The following is a 22660-nucleotide window of genomic DNA, read 5'->3' on the forward strand; positions in this document are numbered from 1 at the left end:
CTAAAACAGCGTGATAGAGAGATTTGATGTTTCATTCATTCAGTTTATTTATCTTCAGTAACTGCTTTATCCTAGTCAGGGTTGTGGTCATGTTTGATGTTGCTTTCATTAATAAAGATGAGAAAATTTTTTTGTCTGTCTAAACAGTATGAGTATCCTGCTTATTATCAAAACTATATAGCTATAGCGCTGAAACACACGACAATGTAAACATTTATTTTAATATCCTGTTTCTAATCTCATCTTCATCAGTAGACCAACTTTTCCACATCAGCCAAGCGAAAGAATATTTTTTGGCCTGGGAAATAATTAAAAAAAATTTATGCTTTTTTCAGCAAATTTTGGACTTTTCAATTCAAGTTTTTTATTTGGATTTTAAAAATTTGCATAAAAGGGCAGGACGAAAAAAAAAAGATCCAAGAACAAATGGCATGTCTAAATGACACTGCCCTCAGCTTATCTATCATAAGCTCAAATTCCATGAACATTGCTAGAAAATCCACAAATATGGAAATAGAATCAATTCTTCAGAGTTTTTCCCCAAACTGGACTGATACATGCCGGGTACGTGGACACGGGAGAGATGTAGGGTGACATGGCAGGTTGGGCGATCATTCGGTTGGTAATGCTGTAAGGGGGATAGAACCTGCAGAGATAGACAGAGTGGAAAAACAGACAGAATGAGAGACTTTGTTGGCAGTGTGTCCATTAGTCAAGAGGATGCGAGAGGTGAAGAGGTTTCGCGGCTGTCACCTACCCGTTCTGCATAGCTGCAGCAGTGGGGTCGTATGTGAGCGTCATTCCAGCCTGAGAAAAAGAGACAAAGATACAGAAAGAAGCTCATGAATATTTGCCACGACTGTGATTCTTATTCCAGTCAGCATTTTACAGCCTTCTCTTTTACTCCCACACAATCTCCCTTTGTGACTCTCCCTCTGTTACCTACACACAAATAAATATATATATATATATATATATATATATATATATATATATATATATATATATATATATATATATATATATATATATATATATATATACACACATACATACATACATACACACACACACACACACACACACACACACACAGTTTCATGATGCATGAATTACAACGTATAGAGAACAATGACAACAGAAATGACTATATAGATGGTCTTAGCATACCCATTAAAAATATTTGTTAAGGGAGTGAAAACATGGCTTCTCATGATATGTACATACACCGACATACAAAAGCACATTTCCAGAACTTACAAGTCTGGCTTCTCCCTCTCTGGCCCATGCTCGTCCATTAGGCACATATTTATTTTGGCTCTGTCGTTTTTTCTGCCCTCCATCTGCAAACTTACACAGCAGTGGCTCAGTAGGGACTGCAGGAAAAGAGATACAGACAGATTAAACACAATTTTCTCTAGTCTTTTGCCTGCTATGACAATAATTTATTATAACTATGATTTTAAGCTGTCTTCTACTCCAAATGCATTCATTTATTCATCTGTAGTACTCGTTTTATTCTGGTCAGGGTAGCAGTGGATCCAGAGCCTATCCAAGCAACACTAGGTAAGTGGTAGGATGGAATGCACCATGCACATTCACACTCTGTCGCACCTAGGGACAATTTAGAGTAACCAGGCCACCTACTAGCTTGTTTTGGGAGGAGGGAGGAAACCGGAGAACCCGGAGGAACCCGGAGGAACCCACACAGACAGGGGAGAATATGTGACTCTCCTCACAGACAGTAACCAGTGATCAGGATCTGTGAGGTGGCAACGCTATCCACTGCACCACCATGCTGCCCTCTATTCAGAATGCCCACTCAAAACTTTTTCCCATTATACTAAAAATATAGACATCTAACTTGGCAGCTGCCTTTCCATAATCCCCCTTGCCCTCATCCTCCCTCTTCAGTGAGGCAACATGAGCAGTGGAGACTATTTCAATCTAATAATCCAATTACAAAGCTTAGAGAGGGAGAGCAAGGAACATCAGAGCTGGACATACTAGAGACCCCTTTACCATTCACACACACACACAGAGAGAGAGAGAGAGAGAGAGAGAGAGAGAGAGAGACTGAGGAAGATAAGAGAGATAGAAAGAGCACAAGTGAGACTAAAGGGGAGGGTGAGGGAGAAGAGAGAACCTCCACACTGTGTTCAACATTAGCCACAAACTGCATTCACTAATCAATAAGCACTTATTCCTGCATTAAGCCTATAGTAACAGCAAAGCCTATCATTATTCTGTGTGCTTGCTTCAATCTAAGTGCACATTTGTTTGATCTGTGCTGTGCAGGGCTCCATGGCTGAAAGCTCAGAATGACTACAGACAAATGATTAGAGAACGAATCTGCTCTAGCAGAAATCTGCTACAAAAGTGCTGTGTCTTAATGAACAACCAAACACAATATATAAATGAGTATAAGCACGCACAAGCACGCACGCACACACGCACGCACACGCGTACACACACACACACGCACACGCACACACACACACACACACACACACACACAGAGTTCTGTGTTACCCATTACTCCAGCTGGCATCTTGAGAAACTTTCCATTGAAGTGAGAAATTACAGCATCACATTTTTCTGTGGACTCCATCCTACAAAAACAGAAGAATCAAACCTCACTAAGATCCTTTATATCTCACACACATACACACAAAATACACACACATTTGTCTTTCTATCCTTGTGAAGACCTCCCACCAATATAATTATTAATACAGCTAATTAATGCTATGCTACATCTAAATTTCACCTTAATCTTAACCTCAGGAACCAAAAGGAATCCTTTTGGCACTTTTAGCTTTATAAATAAAAGCTAAGATAGATGGATAGATAGATAGATAGATAGATAGATAGATAGATAGATAGATAGATAGATAGATAGATAGATAGATAGATAGATAGATAGATAGATAGATAGATAGATAGATAGATAGATTGTCCCCTTGGGGACCAGCTAAATGTCCCCACAAAGTCAAAACTTTCAGATAATCCAAAATTTGATCCCCACCAAGATATAAAAACATAACCAACACACACACACACACACACACAGGCAGTGGAGGTCACTGTTGCTGACCATGCAGCTGTTAGAAAGTACAATGAAGCACATTATAACTGGTGGTGCTCGTTCACCCAGAAAATATGGCCATGTATATGCCATTTTCATGTAAATTATTGCTAACTAAATATTTTTTTAAATGCGTTAATGCATTTAGGTCTCTCAGGCATCTTTGAATCAAATGTAGCAAGTGCCAAGGCAGTAAGCTGGGAGTGAAAGTGTATTACAAGTACACTCCCTCACACACTGAGACAGGTGCAGGTAAAAGAACATACTGCAGCTGTACTATTATCCAGGCTGCCAACTCATTGTCATTCACACACACACACACACACACACACACACACACACACACACACGCATGCACACACGCATGCACACACGCACGCACAGAACACACCTGCAGTGAGTGCACGTCAGAGATGAACTATCAGACAGTTGGAAAGGAGTGTTCACTCTGACTGGTGTCAGTTTTCACCTCACCCCATTCCAGAGCTGAATCAGCACATTATTGGGTGGGTTTGGTGCAATTATACTAAATGTCACTGCAAATCCAAACCACAGCCACAGCCAAACTGCTGAGCCTCAAACATTCAATCAGAACCCAGAGAAAGCCTCACCTCGCAAATCCAACCCCTCTGCTTGCCCCATTAGCATCGCGAAGTATGCGGGTGGAGACGACCTGGCCAAAGGGCTTCAGCATGGTCTCCAGCTCCTGCTCATCCATCGACAGCGGCAAATTGGAAATGTACAGGTTAGTGGGGTCCTGCTCCTGTTGCTGTATAGGGGTAGAGAGAAAGAGAGAGGGTGAGGTAGAAGGTAAGAGAACTGAAATGTGTTTGCACTTTATACTTCAGATGCAGTTATGTACAGAAATATCAGGAAAAGTTACCAACACCTGAGATCACACAGCTGTAAAAACACCTGGCGCCTCCTATCTTATCATCCAAGCACCCAGTTCTCTCTCTCTCTCTGTGTCACACACACACATCTTCACAGGTCCCTGTTTGATCAGTTAACGGCTGCACATGTGGACTGCTCTTGGGAACATTACTGAGCAATTTACCACTTTCTCTCTCTCTCTCTCTCTCTCTCTCTCTCTGTGGCACAGGCCAAATACAAGGCTTTTGCTGTAAAAACCTGAAGATAGAACCACGCAGTAGAATCAGTTCTGTTTGTCAGTCCTTTCATGACTATTTGAACCCTAACCCTGGATACAGGGCTGCATGATTACAATAATTGATCGCAATAAGTTAGGCAAATGAGACTAAATTGTTTGCACTTTTTTTGTTGTATAGATGTGCATATATACCACTACATTCTCAAATTTAAAGGATGGCTTATATTTGTATGGATTAATTTTCTATAACAGCACGGATCAAAGAGTAGTTCCAGTTGTAATTCAAGTGATAAGTTTATATTAATGCTCCCATGTTATTGTTTCTATAGTAACAACTCATTCACAAGGCAGACACTCCACATAATGTAAGCCTAATAATAAAGGGATTAAGAAAATGTGCTGCTATTTTACTATTTAAATAAAAGCATATTATTGTTGAATAATATTATTATGGTGAAGTTTCCTGTAGATGTTTAGGAGTCTCAAATGTCTGCGCTTTGGATCAGTCAGTTAGTTTTCCACCATGGGAGAGTCTTCAGGACAGGCTTTCCAATTTTCTTAGCAACATGGCAAGCTGATTTGTCTTATAAACTTCAAGAGAGAAAAAATAGAGGCTGGTGAGAGAATGTTTATAACTGCTATAATATAAGTGAGAACAGGAAATAACTTGTTTCTTGGATATTCCACAACACTAAATGTAAACAGTTAAAAAGCTTGATGTGGTCAATAAATTAAAAAAATTGAATCATTGGAAAATCACTGTGGTATCACAACATCCCATCATGGAATATTTTCCTATCACAGCAAGGCCCATCACCTTTAATTCCATACACAGGAAAGCCTACAAATCCTAACAACTTTTTTTTTTCAATGGACATATTAATTGAGTGCATCTTTTAAATGCTAACTTACATAAGTACATACTGTAATTAGACCATGAATTAATGACATCATGAAAGCAAACGGACCGATCAATTCTAATATCCTACTACTATACATTTAGCTAGCTATAGATAGGGTCAGTTGATTATATTTAATTCACTGAGAGAGACAAAAATCATGACTACCACTGAAATACAATGAATTTTGCAAGAGTCAGTACTGTAGTAGTGAGTCACATGCCTCCCTCTGACACTCAGTGCTGTCCAAAACCAGTCCAAAAAATTAAGGATGATGGGGTGGAATAGATTAATATAGAACTGTTTTCATTTTAGCAATTTGCTAAAGAATGGTGAATTCTGCATAAGAATGGTTCTCTCTCTGACTCTATATGGTTTTAATATAGATGTATGGATTCAGAGGACTGCTTTACACTCTCACTATTGTGCTAGGTGCTTTTTGCCAATAAAGGGTCGGTCAGCATGAATACTGATGAGCCGAAATCTACATGCGAGTCGTGGTCGCTTCCGAGCGGCATCACATCAGCTTTCTAAGTTACATCAGCATCAGCAGAAACAGAGTGTGTGTGTGTGAGAGAGAGAGGCTCCCAGGAGAGTGAGGGACTGCCTCATTAATATTCATTAACATCCTACTGCATTCAACGCCCGCCAGAAAGAACCAGAGAGAAGGAAGGACAGAGAAAGAGAGAGCAAAGGAGAGAGAAGGAGAGAGATGGGGGTAGGATTACCAAAGTTAACACTCTGGCAGAAAGATCAACATGGCTCTATTAGGGAACAGTGAGGATTTGAGAGATGCTGAGCTCTGAGAGGCTGAACCCAGCACAGTGAAATGAGAAAGGGAGGATGGAAGATCAGCAGGGCTGTCAGAATCTGGTTAGTCTAAAAAGAGAGAATAGACTGGGACGGGCATTTAACACAAATCAACGCCAGGCACGGAGCCCATCATATCTGATGGCAGGCTGTATGTTAATGCTGTCCTATTTCACAGGGCTGACTTTCAACAGATCCATCACTTTCACGAGAGGAAGCGAGGTAAACCTCCAGCGGTAATTAAACGACTTCTCTGGTTGGGAATCAAGGACAGCTCACTGACCTCGTGTGTGCACCATATGATTTGGTACTGTAGAGAAGAGTGCTTGGTCAGCAGATTAGTGGGTTAAATGTGTGAGAGGAGATTAGCAGTGATGGCTAGAAGCCGGCTAGCTGCAGGCACGCAATGCTAAATTACTGCTCTAAGTTCTGGCATTAACAACTTGAGAGTGCTTTGGGGTTTACAGGGATTACAGTGCGTTTAAACAGAAAGACAGTGGAATGACCAGGTTTCCTCTATCCTGCACACTCACATGCTCATGTGGCTCGGTCAAGTGAGAGGTATTTTAGAAAGGGTCATAACTAGAACATTTTTAATGGGGGCATTCGGGTGTCATGGGGGCAGACGGAGTTTGAGGCAAACAAGGCAGATTTTGCAAGGCAGTTTTGTCTTTATGTATGGCATGTACAATTCCCTGGTCTGAGAAAAGGAGGTAAAACCCGCTTACTCAAAAAACACTTACTCAATGGAAGTCTATATATAACACAGATCCATAACTATAACCAATATACTCCAAAACTTTTTAGCCCATTTTCAACACCAGAACAATACAGTAAAAATATCGTTTTGGTTTTATATATATATATATATATATATATATATATATATATATATATATATATATATATATATATATATATATGCTTTCATCAAGGTTGGTGTCTATGGTAACACACAACCACAGGATGTATTATACAAATTTCAGGCTTAATTTAATAATACATGAGACTGAAGAATTCATGAAAACATTTAAAGAAAAATGTGTGCTTCGCATAAATGTTTACTGACTGCTTTAACAACTATCCTTAGACTTTCATTATTACTGAAATTTAAGTAAACAGGATTTTCTGTTCTTTTCTCAGTACAGGGAAACATGCTGAAATTCTTGTCTGTGCTAATTACACACACTACAGATGAACAAATCAGAACAAAATAGTGGAGTATTCCTTCAAGTACAGCCCAACCTTAAAAGGAGGAAAAATCTCTGTCTTGGAAACAGCTTGGATCTTACTATTACTCACAGATATATCAGTATATAAAAAACATTAGGAAAATGCATACTGTAGAGTAATAAATCCATCAACTACTAACCTTAAAGTATAATGAACCTGATCATAAAGAACAATTCTTTAAGGCAATATCATACTAATACATTACATAAAAAAGGGTTCAGTGACTATTTTGCTTGCATGTGGGACGAGTCTGTCAGGATATCTGGCTTGCTGAAATCATGTTATTAAACCTATCATTTGAATTTCAATGTAATTAAAATGTGTAAAAATGTCTGTTTGTCTTACCTCAAATATAAGCCATACATAATTATATTTTTAATATTTATTCTTAGTTAATAGTTATTCTCTTACTTAAAAATGCTTTTTGAGGCAAAATACAGTATGTACCCTCCCCCCTTAGCTACTGCTCTGATCTGAGAGGTACAGTTGTATGCAAAAGTTTGGGCACCCCTGGCCTAATTACATATTTTGTTGATTTTTGAAGTAAACACAACAGCTGCAGCAAACTATTTTTAAAAAATACAATTTTTCTGCAAATGTTAATGCACAGTTACCTTTTATTTTGGATGAACTTCAAAAAAAGAAAATGAATAAAATAATAATTGTGGCATGTGCAAAAGTCTGGACACCATTCCAATTATAAAGTCTCAGGACTGAATTAATTTGTTAGGCCTTAATTAACTCATTAGGACTCATTAGGCAGGTCAAGAATTGCCATTAGGAATAAAAATTCCAGAATGTAATTCTCTGACTCTTCAAACGTTGTACTAACACTCAACAACAAACAGCAGCTGGCTTAGGATCTGAAAATGAAGCTAATTGATGCCTACAAAGCATAGAAAGGCTATAAAAAGATATAAAAACTCTTCCAGCTCACAATTTCCACTGTTCAAAATGTCATTAAAAATGGCAGTTAAGGAGAACTGTGGAAGTCAAGGCAAGAAAACTCACAGACAGAATTGCCTGTATGCTGGGCAGAAAGGCAAAGCAAAACCCTGCAAGGACCTGCAAGACCTGCAAGAAGGTTTATCTGACACAGTAGTGGTGGTGCACCATTATACTCTGCAACATTGCTTGCACAAACATGATTTGCATACATAAGACTTTCACTTTTGTGATGAGGTCGCAGCTAAAGTTTCCTTCTGATGACTCTTCCAGGCAGAAAAATATATATATAAGCCATAGGCATTCTGGAAACAAGTTCTGTAGACTGACAAAGTAAAAATGGAACTCTTTGGCCACAATCACCAAAGGTATGTTTGGAGGAAAAAATGAAGCAGCACAGAACTACAGATGAACAGAACTACTAAGCATGGGGAGGATCTACTATGTTTGGGTTTGTGTGGCAGCCATTGGCACAGGAAACACTGCATGGATAGATGAAAGAATGGATTCCAATAAATATCAGCAAATTCTAGAAGCAAAATGACCCAGTCAGTCAGGAAACTATAAATGCGTGTACATTTATAGTTGCAGAATATTTGCAGAAAAATGTGTTTACTTCTTTTCACTTCAAAAATCAACAAAATATGTAAATTGGCCTGGGGTGCCCAAACCTTTGCATACAACTGTATGTCAGCTCAAACTTAGGAGGAATTTGTAAGTGTATGTGAGTAAATATATGCGTTAGCGAGACCGTGTGTGCGTGTAATGATAACAGGAGAGTTTGCAGCAGGACAGAATTTTGGCAGACCTCGATAAGACATGTTTGTGCAGAGAAGCAGGTCACCGGCTAACCATTCAATCAACTCAGGTCACGTGATTCTGTGTATAAGACACACAGATTGAGAAACAGAGCTGAGATAGGATGTGTGTGTATATATGTGTGTGTGTGTGTGTGTGTAGGAGTTAGGAGCCAGTAATCAGCGGTAATATTTCTTGTTATCTACCCATCTGCTTATAGAACGCACAGGGTGAGGGAGATGTCCACGTGAACCACACACTCAGTCAAACACAGCTTGCAGTACAATGTTTGATAAATAGAACTTTCAGTCAGCAGGCCATAATACGTTTACTGCAATAATTCAGATGCACACTGCCTCTACACAATTGCACAGCATTGCAGAAATGAAAGATGTGTAACACTCCTTGATTCTCTCATTAGTCTTTACGGTTTTCACCACTCAGCCCAAAGTGCTACATTCTTTTACAGCTCCGTCTGTGTCCCCTGTAATCCCAGCCCAGGCAGCTTGAAATAAAACACGATAGGGCATGGCTTTATAGGAATATAATCAACGATGGGGTGGGATGATGCAGTGTGATGCAAAGTGGAGGAATGTTACCACCCTGAAGTTGATTATTTTCCCATAACAGCATGCCCTGTAGTGTTTATTCCTATAAATTTGCCAAATTTGCCAAACAATTACAATTACAGTTAATTTATTAAAGAATGGCACATCATACTTTATTCATTTGTACTTACATTTAATGTTAATGAGACAAGTTTCTGTTAAAAGAAGTCTAATGTGAATGAGTTGTTACTACAAGAACAATAATAATAATTCAAAATAGTTCAATAATTTAAATGAGTGCATTAATGTAAACCTATCATTTGAATTACATCCAATACTACTGACTAAGCTTCTGTTACTGGAAATCAATCAACCCCTTACGACCAATCCGATTTGAGAATTCAACAGTGCTGTGGTATAATGGTGTATGTTTATGCTGCTTTTCTCAATGACTGAAAATGTGTTTGAACAAACTCTCCAGAACCACTTGAATTTCCTGCCCTCTAATTTACACACCTTTCAAACAAACACAGAGCCTAAAATTAGTGAATGAAACCCATCAAGGCACCCAAGAACAGCTCGCAGAATGGGGAAGGCATTCATTAAGTCCATGCAGGCTGGCTCTTCATTGTCCTAACAGTGAAAGAAAAACCTTTAAAAGAAAAGTTAAACGAAAGATCTCAACTTCCTAGTGAGCAAGGAACAAAAGCCAGGCTTAAGCTTGCCCGCGTCACCCCCCGAACAGTGCAGCTCTAATTGGAAATGGAAAAGGTTGCGAGGGGCGAGTCCAGCAGCTCGTACCCGCCTGTCGAGCTCCACACAGCCGAACTCAGCTTTTATATGGACTGGATGGCATGGCGTCGGCGGGCCTGTTACCATGACTACCGCCAATTATTTACTTCCTTTGCTTTAGCTGAGCTATGTGAAAGTGCAGGGAGTGTGCTGCTGCTGCAGCAGCTCAGCTTTACACACTACAGAGGAGAGTACAGCTACAGACACACACACACACACACACACACACACACACACACACACACACACAGAGACACACATGAAATGTGCTTAATTGTGGAAGTAAAATTTGCCAACAGGAAAACCTGCACAGCTGCAAATCCCGTTGCCACTCATAATCCCTCTTATTATATCTCTCCGTCCTGCCCCTCCTCCCTTGTCTGTCTGTCATTCTCCCCCTTTCTCTTTCTCCGTTCCTTCGTCTCTCTGATCCTTTTTCATACTCAGCCCACCGTGCCTTCTCTTCAGGAATGAATAGAGCTCTAAATGGGGAGGGTTGGGGTGAAGGCTGCTAAGAAGCTGCCATAGTGAAAATGGTGACTTTCCCTCCCTCCCTCTCTCTGTTTCTCTTTCCACCAGATTCTCTCAGATGTGGCTTTATCATGCCATTTGCAGCCAACACCTAAGAATTAGTTGCAAAGCATGTGTGTGCGTGTGTAACGAGTGACATTACAGGATGCGTTCATGTTAGTGCCAGAGCTGGGTGCGTCTCAAACAGTCTCTGCTTTGTAGCAAGTGAAGAGCTTTGTCAGGGGAACACAGAGGCTCCTGTGTATTTCCGTGTGTGTAGAAACTATGAGACAGAACGAGCGTGAGAGGCACGTCCCCAGGGAGAATTCCCACTGGATATCGTCACCCTGCTGTCATCACACTATCTTTGTACTTTTCCTCCTCTCTCTCCACCCAACAGACATACACACACCTTTGACAGACTGTTCTACAGGCATGAACATAGACATATATAGAAACAGAAATCACCACACCTCTGCAGAGAACAGGCTGGTTGACATGTCCAATCCGGCTTTCATTAAGACACCTTTTCATTAAATTGAAAACAGAATTATGAGCCTACAGGACACCAGGACTGGGTTTGGCTTTAGTGCTTTCAATGCAGCCAGAGGAAAAAAAAAAAAAAAGAATTGGCTGACTACAATTCCAAAAAATTTGGCTCATTCATTTGACTTTTACTGTGCCATTCACACATGTCCATCAAAGGGCTCTCTCTCTCTCTCTCTCTCTCTCTCTCTCTCACACACACACACACACACACACACACACACACACACACACACACACACACACACACACACACACCATCTGACAATGAGGTAGACAGAAAGAGAGTAACAGGTGAAAGAAGAAATGACAGATAGTCTAACAGGTGTACTCTTACCTTTGCCATCTGTGCTTGCACGCCGTTGTTTTTCAGAGCGTTGACGGCTTTCTGTGCAGCAGCAGGGCTGTCAAAGTCCACAAAACCATAACCTGGGAATACATAACAATCTTTTAATCTTGGACCTTCTTGATTACAACTAAATATAGCATCTCATGGCCTCTCAAGTATATGCAATACAGTACACACTTGACTGGGGTGTGTGACTGGTGCATATCCAGTGTATGCAAAATAGTTGTGAGAAGTTGGTGCAGTATGCTTAATCTCGCATTAGAAGTTTGCACATGTGATATATACATACAAGTAATCTTGCACATAAAAGGTCACACTCTCATATTTACTAGGCTGGAGAAGAAGCACTACTCTATGGAAAGTATTTGTCTAACACTAGATAACATGGAGTCTTAAAATAGAACCAGTCATCTGATTGTATCTAAAGAATTCAGAACTGAAATCACAGTGAGCTCAAAAGGACAAAATAAAGACAACAGAGGTTAACAAAGGGATACGTACTGCTATGAACATTCAGTAGGTGTTTCTGAACAGTTAAACAGCTAAACCTACTCAAGTCTTTAGCTTAAAGTTCGGCCATTTACTGCCTTTCTAATTATATGACAATCGATTATGTTAGCTTGCAAATTGTACATATTTTTTACTATGCTGTTGTTTACTTTTTAACCCTCAATGGTATAAACCCATGGTCACACCTGTGACAAGTCTAATAATTCTATCTGACCATGAGTTTATAAATCAGGCCAATGTCACCAAAGACATTATCTTGCTTTAAAACATTTTAGTATCGAATTAGATTTATATGACTTTGTTCACAGATTTATGAACTTTCAGCATGTTATGAACATTCAGCAGAGGTTTCTGAACATAAGCTGGACTGAATGCTGTGCCAGAGGCTGTAAATTAAGTCTTTCCATTTGCTGACTAGTTAATTAGCTGACGGCAGGTTGAATCAGGAGACTAACCTTAAAGCACTGATTGATTGAAACAGCTATCTAATGAGCTAATCTAGCTCATTATATATATATATATATATATATATATATATATATATATATATATATATATATAATGACACACACACACACACACACACACATATATAAAATCAGATGTTTATTTATCATTCAGTTTCTTGCTTCTTAACCCTTTATGAAAAACGAATGCACAGTATGCTGGTAACATGTTTAATAAATGCATCAGAGTGACACACACAGTGTGGGTGATGTGTGAGAATGATAACAGGATCATCTTATTCTTCCAAAAGCGATGTCTCGCTTTGAATCATCTTACCATTTATGTTTATTTATATCACTTGCATATGAAATACAATAATTAGCTTAACTTAATTTTTCTATGTTCAAAGTATCACACAGTATTTTTGATTTCATATTTTGGATACAAATGCTCTTTATGTACCCTTCATGATTTAATTTAATTTAATTTGAATTCATAAATGATATTCACGTCTTATAAATGAATTTAAATTAAACACTAAATATTTACATTGCATTTCACTCTGTCTATGTGTTCGTTCAGTTGAACAGCTACATGGCAAAACACATTGTGATACAGGAGAGTCACGCAAAAGGCATATGTTTAAAAAGAGCTTCGGTTATAAGCTGTTTCTGTAATAAAGTGCATGTGAGAAAAAGACAGGAAACAGAGGCAATTTCTGCCCACTAAAACAACTTACACACAAGTCTATGGTCAAGGGGAGGTGAACTGGAATTAATCGTAATTAAACTATTTTTTTTTACAATAACTGCTTCATTTTTTTTATGTTTTCCTGATTATACACGGTATTACTTAATCCATGAATTGTGTTCATCTTTGTTTTGACAAACTGGTGTTCAAAAACTTGTACTAAATAATCACAATAATGTCATCCTTCAACATCCACCATAACTCAAATGACGTTTGCCAAAATAAATCACAGTTAAACTGTTTGCACCTATGTAGAAGGGTGTGTGTATTGTATATGCAAGTAATAAGCAGGTAAAGTGCAAAGGACAGCAGAAAACTTGCTTGGAGTCTGCAGTGAACTCAGATCTCACTTGCAATGTGCAGGTTTTAATTTCTCAAGCTGATACAACAGCAATTGGTCCACATGCTCATGACATAACATTACATGCTCATGACTCGTTACATTGTCACTGTAACTCATCATCTTTGCAGTGTACTATAAAAATCCCAAATCAGGCAGTTAGGGATCCCAATTGGTGCAACAGAAAAGAGTTTGCCCTGTTGTTGGTAGATCGCAAGATCTTATCCCAAGATGACATAATTGGGCCTGCTCTCTTGGTGGGAAGGATGGCAATACTGGCCAGTTGTAAATGTCTATGGAGTCATATACAAGGAAGTGATTTTATTAGCATCTCCTACCAGCACATTCAGCTTCCCTGTAATGTTTCACCAACAGCAGTTCAAAAAACTTGTGTTATCCGTCACCTTCCTCAAGTAGTATCTGTCGTACAACAGGGGAGAACTAGCTAGTGGGTGGGAATTGGGAAATAGGTTTGGTACAATATAGCTGAGGAGTTAAATAAATCTAAAACCTATTAGTCTGGCAGAGCAGGGCAGAGAATCTCCACTTGTAGACCTGTTTCATTATAATATATACATGTGTTACAGACTGGAATAGTCTCTCTGAGCTGATTAGCTGCAAATTCCCACAGCAGAAATGCAATTCTTTGGATACCTGATTTCACCCAACGAGGCTATGAGTTTTATCTCCTGATTTCATTAGTTAGGTTCTCTTGATGCACATACTGTACTGTATTGTGATTGTTGATCATAATTCTGTATCTGTGACTCAGTCAGTCAGGTACTTGGTCATCTCTGATTGCTGTAGAAGCTGCAGAGACACTGTGGTTGCTGCCATATTTAAACTGCAAACACGCCCAACTGCAAATACAGGCAGATCAACCACTCTTTCAGGCGATTAGGACTATTGACACTGGGAATGAGCTACAGAGGTGAAACATGAGTATTGAGCAAGTATTATACAATTAGAAATGTGCAATGGCAAGCCAAGACTTCCCTCCTTTTAAAACAACAGTGCAGTTATAGAAACCAGACAGCGCTGGGCTAAACTTTCAGAGGTGTAAAAGAAAGTGAAAGTAGAGCTTTCAGAGGATTTAACAGGTTTACTGCTCATGTTTATGAGTGGTGTATGAGTGTAGATCACAGGATCACTTCAGGTTCCATTGCGTCTCTACTATGGACAGATACTAAGCTACTGACTGAGATCTAACCTCTTGGTTGGCAGCTGAGCACACAGAGTCAACTGAGGGATAGAATTACAGCTCATGGACGCCACACACAAACACACAGACCCACACACACACCCTTGTCAGTCTTCTCAGGCAGGCTGAGATTACTCAGCGCATAAATAATCCACATCACAGCGGCAAGGTGCAGTGCGGCCTGGCTGTTCCACAGGTGCCAAACCCAGGAACTGAGCCAGATTCCGAGCTATGCCACCTTCAATCTCTCTCCCGCCGTCTCTCTTGCATAACCCCCAATCTGGAACCACACCAAGGGCCTGACCCAGTCAGCAAAGCCAGAGCAGAAATAACAGCAGTGAGTATGAGGAGCTGGGACAGCGGACACTTCCTCCCCCCAGTCTAAAGGCCTGGAGACTTGTTTCCTGATCCACCCAGCCTCACATAGCAGAGCAGTGACAGAGTCATGCATTTACTCGTGCATGCACACACGGCAGCCAAGAAGTCATGAGTCAGAGCAGGGCACTGAAATCCGTATAACTCATGGAAACAGGCACTGGCACTGACTTTCCCAGTTCTGCAAGCACCGCTGTTTGATCAGGCTAAACAAATTTAAACATTACGCAGAGGCACGCTGGTATTTCTGCAGTGCTCACTTTTGAAATATTATTTGTATTAACTTAAAAAAGAACACTACACACAATACCTTTGCAGCATATTATACCTGCATAAAATAAATGCTGTACATTTGAATGATTCAATCTGTACCCAACATATGGCTCATTTTTGCATTCTGTACTTTAGTTTCTTCTACAAGCATTCATTTAGCTTTCAGTGGAAACGACTGTAGTGCTTGCTGAGGACATGGCAGAACATACACACCTTTGCATTTGTTTGTAGTCTTATCCAGGATGGCCTTCGTTGATACTATTTTCCCGTAACTGTGAAAAGAACAAAGAGAACACTGTTGGTGTATGAATTGAAACAGCAGACAGCTGGAGTCTATCTTACAACACTCCACCCCCTACTCATGCACACGCACATGCGCACACACACACACATATATACACACACACACACACACACACACACACACACACACACAGAGAGAGAGAGACAGAGAGAGAGAAATAACACAGCTTGCATAAAACTTAATGACATCATCTCACAAACATGAGACACAGGAGGTTGTTTCTAGACTGAAACATCCCCAAAACAAGCACTGATCTGTGCTGGATAAAGATGTCTGACCAAACAAAGCAGACACAAACATAAGCTCCAAAATTTTCCATTCTCCAAAGGCAACGATATAGAACACCAAACTTATTTCCTTTTGTCACATGAAATCTAATTTGGAACCACATTTCCTAGCTAATGCTACATCTCCAAGATCAAAGGAGCAACATGGCCCAGCAGAGTCAGGGCCACAAACAGGAAACCCATCAGAGCTGTATCGCTAAAAGCTGTCCGGCCTGACAAATGAAGCCAGCATTGAATCCAAAACACTGAGAGCCATAGTGAGTGTTTCGCAGAAAAGAGCCAGGTGACCACACACCAAGCAAAGACCAAATGAAACAAAACAAACAGGGTAAACATTTCCAGATGAAGGCCACCATGGCAAAGGTGTATGATCATTTGATCTTCCCAGCTGATTACCCCACTGCAATAATGGCAGTTTAAACTTGGGACCAGAGGGCATGCTCAGTCCGGTTGCAAAACATTTTTCTCATTTGGAACGGAAGCACTTTTTTTTTTTTTTTTTAAACTTTCCACTCTTTCTCTTCAATCCCAACATAACATTCCTGAACTGTTAAAAATACAATGAACATATGGCTAATTCCATCCTTTCTACATATACAGATGGGTGCCAAATTAAAGGAAAAAACAACATATAGTTTATTACTAAAGCGCTGGAACACCACAAGCCTCCAGAACAGCTTATAGGTGTTCAACTGGGTTGAGATCTGGTGACTGTAAAGCCCATAGCATATGATTTACATCATTTCCATACTCATCAAACCGTTCAGTGTGCTCTCGTGCCCTGTGAATGGTGCCACTGTCATATATGACATAAATGTTTCACCATAGGATACAGGCGATTAGTCTGAATAGCTTTGCATTAACTTACAAGTGGACCCAAGCCATAAAAACCCAAACCCAGAAAGATCCAAATCAGAAAAATGTCTCCACAGCATAACAGAATCACCATTTTTTCCCTGTAATTTATCTCCCATCTGCATGCATGCAGGTGTAATTTAATTAAACTTTCCAAAGCCATTAAACCTGTCAGTTGTGTTTGTATTGTTATTAAGGATAACACACACACACATACAGGTTATGCAATTTAACTGTGTGTAAACACCGGTAGGTCTACTTATGGTGGTGACAATACTATTTTGAAGGAGGAGATTAGTAACTTTTTTTGACCAAGAGAACTGCTTATGGAATTGCTTAGAGGAGAAATGCAATTCCTCTGTTTTGGCAACACACAGGATTACCTGTGTGGGAAAGTCCCACACTCATGGAACTGCTACGAAAACCTGACAGCAAATAAATCTGCACAATATCAACTAACAAATCTTCAAGACAAGACAAATAAGAAAGTAGTCTAAATTAGCTGCAATCACATGGTGCATCAGACAATTTCCTAGGTCCTGATCTACTAAAAAACATGGAAACTTGGTAACACCAAAAGGAATGTGGAAAATGATTTACTAACCTGCTCCACAGAGGTTTGCATGTTACACATGTGCAATGAATAATCAATATGCAATTTGGAGCGCTTCTGTCTAAAATCTCAAAATACAGGACAGAGTCAAAGACTAATTTAGCACCCTCGGCAATAGACAAAACATACACCCTTATTCTGCATTCATACTGTTTTTATACAGGTTAATAATGTTATACTGGACACACAATTACATCATGTAATAAAGCACTGATAGACAGAATAAAAAAAATAAGAGATTTGATGGTACAGGGAAGTTTGCATGTAACAAATAAATTATAACCTAAATCAAACTGTTAAGTTGTAATACAAAAATGAATGATGCGACATTATTAACCAGCAAGAGGCACAGCAAATAAATGTCCTGTTCAGAACAATTAATTTGAATCATTACATTTTTCACTCACGGTAACCACAACAAGTATCATTTTCGTTCTGGTTTGGAGCCTGTGCCAGGCAAAATAAACTTTACTCTCAGTTCGTGTTAAAGTGAGTGTCAGTAAGTGTCTTCAAGCATGTTGAGGTTCGCCGAGCTGTTATTTGGCTGCTCTTGGCATCAACAGCCCTAACACACACCTACTAACCTGCACCTATATAAGAAAGGACCAAAGATAAATGGTCAGAAGAGAAGTGCTTTGTATTCCATGATTTATTAATACAGTTACAACTGGACTTTGTGTGTCTGTAATATTGCCATAAATATTTTATGACCTTTCCAAATGCTTATTCGTGAGTGGTTAACATAACAAACACAGCTGATTATTTACCTGCCAAATAACATTGTTTTGCACAGTAATTGCACTATAATGATGTGATGATATAATGTGTAAAAAAGGTCAGAGAAGTCATCATGAATGCATCCCTTAGTTTGCTTAAACACTTTTTTAATGGCTATGAGCTGCTATGGTGAGAAACAGGATTAACCAATCAGGATCATGCATTCTTCCCCGTTTCTGTTTGAAAGCCAGCTAGCTACACTGTGAGCACAAAGATATAAATATGACAGTCTGTGAAGTACTGGAGGTTTACGGCATGAGGAGAAAAAGAAGGGCAGATCTGCTTTTATAAAAAAATAAAATGTCATTTCCCCCCATTACTAGCATCTTATTTTAATGATTTTCAGTGAAACTGTCATAAAGAAATTTTATGGCAATGTTATTAATATGGCAAGATTGGCTGACATTAGACTGTGCCTTAAATAATTAAATAGAGAAAACTGTGCCATTGCCATTCCTACTACTGTCTGGCATCCACCCAAGATGCATGAGCATGTCACACATCAATTTAACTGTACGGATCAGACAGTGATTTTATTTAGTATATTTCCTCATTTCCTCCTGAAATTAATTCCTGGTTATGCCACTGTGAGAGACTAAAGCGGAGCCAGGGGATACTGTGTAACTGCAGAAGGGGCAGAAATTGAGAAACTCATACAGATGTAGGATGGTACAATACAGCATAGCACATATGAGAGGAAATTTTCACCTCTGACCTCTCTTGGGAAACAGGAAACCTACTTTAAAAGAAGACTCTTGACCTTGTGTCCTATGTGTATAAAGACTATCATACCAGCTCTGCAGGTAAAAGAGGAGGAAAGGACAGCATTAAGCTCTTCCAATTAATATCCAAACACCGAAACCATTATGTGATTTGAAATCCAATTATGGAGAATGACCTTTAAAGCCTGTGCCAGTCCGGTCTCCCACGGCTGCCGTGACCTCCTGCTTACCTCTGCTGGCTCCAAGGACAGGAAAATGAGGGGGTTTCCGCTGGCTCATTGTAAATCAATCATTACAGGAATTTTAACGACAGGTTAAACCCCCCCAACACCAGAGTGGAATATCATTCATAGAAACTGGGAAGGGTTAAAAGGTAAGGGTGGCTTAGAGACTCTAGTCCTTGACTGACACAGTGCCATTATGAAATGGTCCCGAATGTTATTCACAATTCTCTCCAAAATTGTGTTTATAAATCTAATTTCTGCTTTGCTGAAAGACAAGGGGGCCTTCAAAGACCAACCCTCCCCATTAGCCTATGTCTCCATTAGCTTTCACTAAAAATCCATTGGAATTGGATTGCATGGGCTAGTGAGGTCTGAGGGAAGGAGATAGGGTGTCGTCCCAGCCAGAGAGGCAGCAGGAAGAACAATGCAACCGCCATCTCACCTGCCGTTCCTGCCCTTCATCCTATTACTCAGCCTAATACAGGCTCCTGTTACTATTCACTATGTGCTTATTGATTTCTATAGACATTGCTCAGGGTCATACTACTATCCAATAAGGTGCGTGCACACACACACACACACACACACACACACAGCATGGAGCTGCTTTCTGGTCTTAAGCAGACAGCAGACTAAATAGAAGTTTGAGACTTTCTGTTTGGGATCATGGCATCAGATTGCATAATCTTTCACTGGATAGCTTCATGTTTCTCAGAACTGAGCATTATACCTGCGGCAGCAGTGCCACACACTAACAACCTGTCTTACACAATCGCTACAGAAATCATGCTACAATAAGACAAAGTGTGCTCAAAAAGCTGCACACGTCAGCTACGCAATTGCAAAATTTCCCATTTGCTAATGAAGAATTATTAAGGAAGTAATTATCATAGGCACAAATATAGGTACAATTAACAAGGCAAATGTTACAAAAGTGAATACAAAGTGAACTACACATACAAGCTTGAATGTCCTTTTACCATAAATTGCCCACGATAAATGTGAGATATTTTGAAACTTGGTTCGTTATTTCCACGTGGCTGCTGTGTTAAGTAGCCCTAGGTGTATGCTTCCCTCAGCGGCACAGAAATTGCTCCATTCTGGAGATAGAGGTCAAGATTTATATGAATTATACAACATAGCAACTTGCGTATGCAAATTAAGGCTTTCATCCTTTGTAAAAACAAAACACTAATGCTATGTGACTGCAGTATTACACCACAAAGTATTACATATCATATTCTACATACAGTATATGGGATAATTTGGTTATTATTCATGACTTCAGTTCAACTGAGATGCATTATATTGAATTATACCACTGTGCTGCTGAATTCTTGAATCTGATATTTCAGAAAATGTTTATTAATATTTTATAACAACAGCTCTGACAGTGGTTCCAGCTGCCAGGCAAAGCACAGCTTTTATTAATGCACTCATTCTAATATGTTATCGTTTCATCTTATACAGGGACTTGTACGGCAAACTCTCCACATAAACGTGTAATTGTTAATATGCTGAAGTTTTCCGTGCGGAGATGATTATTTAGCATTTATGGAAGGAGTCTCTAGTGTCAGTTGTTTATAATAGTCAGAGGTAAAGCTGTTATTTCAGGTTTATCTGCAGTTGCAAGTTGCATTTTTTTTTATCTTATTAAAAATGACTGGTGAAGGAATGAATGGAATGACTAATGATATAATGAAGGCCTAAGCAAGAACAGGAACTAACTTGTTTCGTGGATGTTTCACCAGTTTAAATGTAACTGTAAACAATTAAAATGTATGTTGTGTCATTCTTTAATTAAAAAAATAATACCCAATAAAAAAAAAAAAAAATCTCAAGGAATAACACTCCTTGAGACATGCTGTTAGTGGAAAATAATCAACTCCAGGGTGGTAAGTATCAACACCATTGTTAGTTATTTTACTACAAAAGCATGACCTGTCGTGTTTTATTCCTTACATATCCTGAAAGGCTTTAGTGCATAGTAAGTGTAAGACAAAGAGTTCATCAAAACACAGCAGATGGTGGATGAGGATTTCACCAGAAATAAAAGGTAATAAAGAATGCCACAGACTCACTAGTGTAAACTCTTGCAGAGGTCAGATGAGTATCTTCAAGCATATACACGCCATCAGTGAGTTTTTGTGGCTTTATGTAACAAGGACAATGAATGATAATGATCATTACTCTATTCCATTCAGAAGATGAGAATGACTCCAAACACAGCTTCTTCTCTGTCTTGTATAGCATGACTTAAAAGGTCAAAGGGGAAATTGTTTTAGCTATCAGAATGGGATTAAGCTAAATCACATTCCTGGGCCTTACCTCACACTAATCCACAACCTTAAATGGCCATTCTTAAGTGTTCAGACATGTCCGGTACCATAAGCAAACAAAGTCACTCCCAGTCTATCAATCAAACTGTTTCCTTGTTTCATTTGTCTTCCAAAGGTATTGACTAACTCTTTAAAATATGCAAATTTGCCATAGTTTGTGAGGCAAAACTGAAACATTAGGCGAACTAATTACACCCTAGGAAGCGAGAAACTTGACTCTCTCAATAATGTGGAACATGAAATTGCCACAGTTTGCCTTCTGTGCCCCCTCCTAAGAAAACACTCCAAGAAAGCCATAGAGGAAGAAGAAAGAGATTGAATGTGCTACAAAGTCAACAACTCATAGTCTGAATATGTGACTGCATATGTGTGTGTGTGTGTGTGTGTGTGTGTGTGTTTGGAAAATGGGTGGTTGACAGGGGGTTTGCAAAGGGGAGAATGAGATGTCAAAGTCACCTTGCTGGTCAAGCAAAGATATAAAAGCACAATGAGACCAGGCTGTAATGGAGGCCTTTTACCTTTTACAGTAGAAGGTTTTCAGGAAGTTGGTGATCCTGTGGCCATATTTATTACCAGTTCCTTTGGACCACGCACTTTCCTGTGCAGCTATCAATGTCGTTTTTCATTTTCTGTTTTAAAATGCAATATTCTCATAAGATCCCACATCACGCTCAGCAAGGCATTATAACTGATCATTTATTCATCACATTCCTTCCAGTTTAGACCTCTGAAAAAGCAAGTTGTAGCATATTAATGCTGAGAGAAGCTCAAGCATAATGTAAAGGGCAGAGAGCTACAGAAAAGTGCCTCGACATCCTTTCTCATATTCATAACTACTGTAACACTCAGGCGTTGACTTCCATCACTGCTAACTCTGCTGCAAAATCACAGTGAAATACCACTGAATGTATTTACACATCTCATAACACCATAACAACCTGTGATGCATGGTTGTACTATCTGTGTGGTGCCATCATTAGTTTCACATCTATAGGCAGCTTTAACAAAAGCAGC

General features: G+C 39.4%; 1 protein-coding gene across 3 annotated transcripts in view; it reads right to left on the reverse strand.

The window, feature by feature from the left end:
• Positions 1–22660, reverse strand: part of LOC113525848 (RNA-binding motif, single-stranded-interacting protein 1) — a 55506-nt gene that overhangs the window by 5918 nt on the left and 26928 nt on the right. For all 3 annotated transcript variants that reach the window (XM_053233872.1, XM_026912447.3, XM_026912448.3), the window contains 7 exons: positions 15739–15797; positions 11618–11709; positions 3700–3857; positions 2533–2612; positions 1261–1376; positions 758–807; positions 562–646 (listed from right to left, as the gene is read on the reverse strand). In XM_053233872.1, coding sequence (XP_053089847.1) covers positions 562–646; positions 758–807; positions 1261–1376; positions 2533–2612; positions 3700–3857; positions 11618–11709; positions 15739–15797 — 640 coding nt within the window. The remainder of the gene's footprint in view (positions 1–561; positions 647–757; positions 808–1260; positions 1377–2532; positions 2613–3699; positions 3858–11617; positions 11710–15738; positions 15798–22660) is intronic.

Source organism: Pangasianodon hypophthalmus, chromosome 5 (genome assembly GCF_027358585.1).
Source record: "Pangasianodon hypophthalmus isolate fPanHyp1 chromosome 5, fPanHyp1.pri, whole genome shotgun sequence".
Taxonomy (NCBI): Eukaryota; Metazoa; Chordata; class Actinopteri; order Siluriformes; family Pangasiidae; genus Pangasianodon; species Pangasianodon hypophthalmus.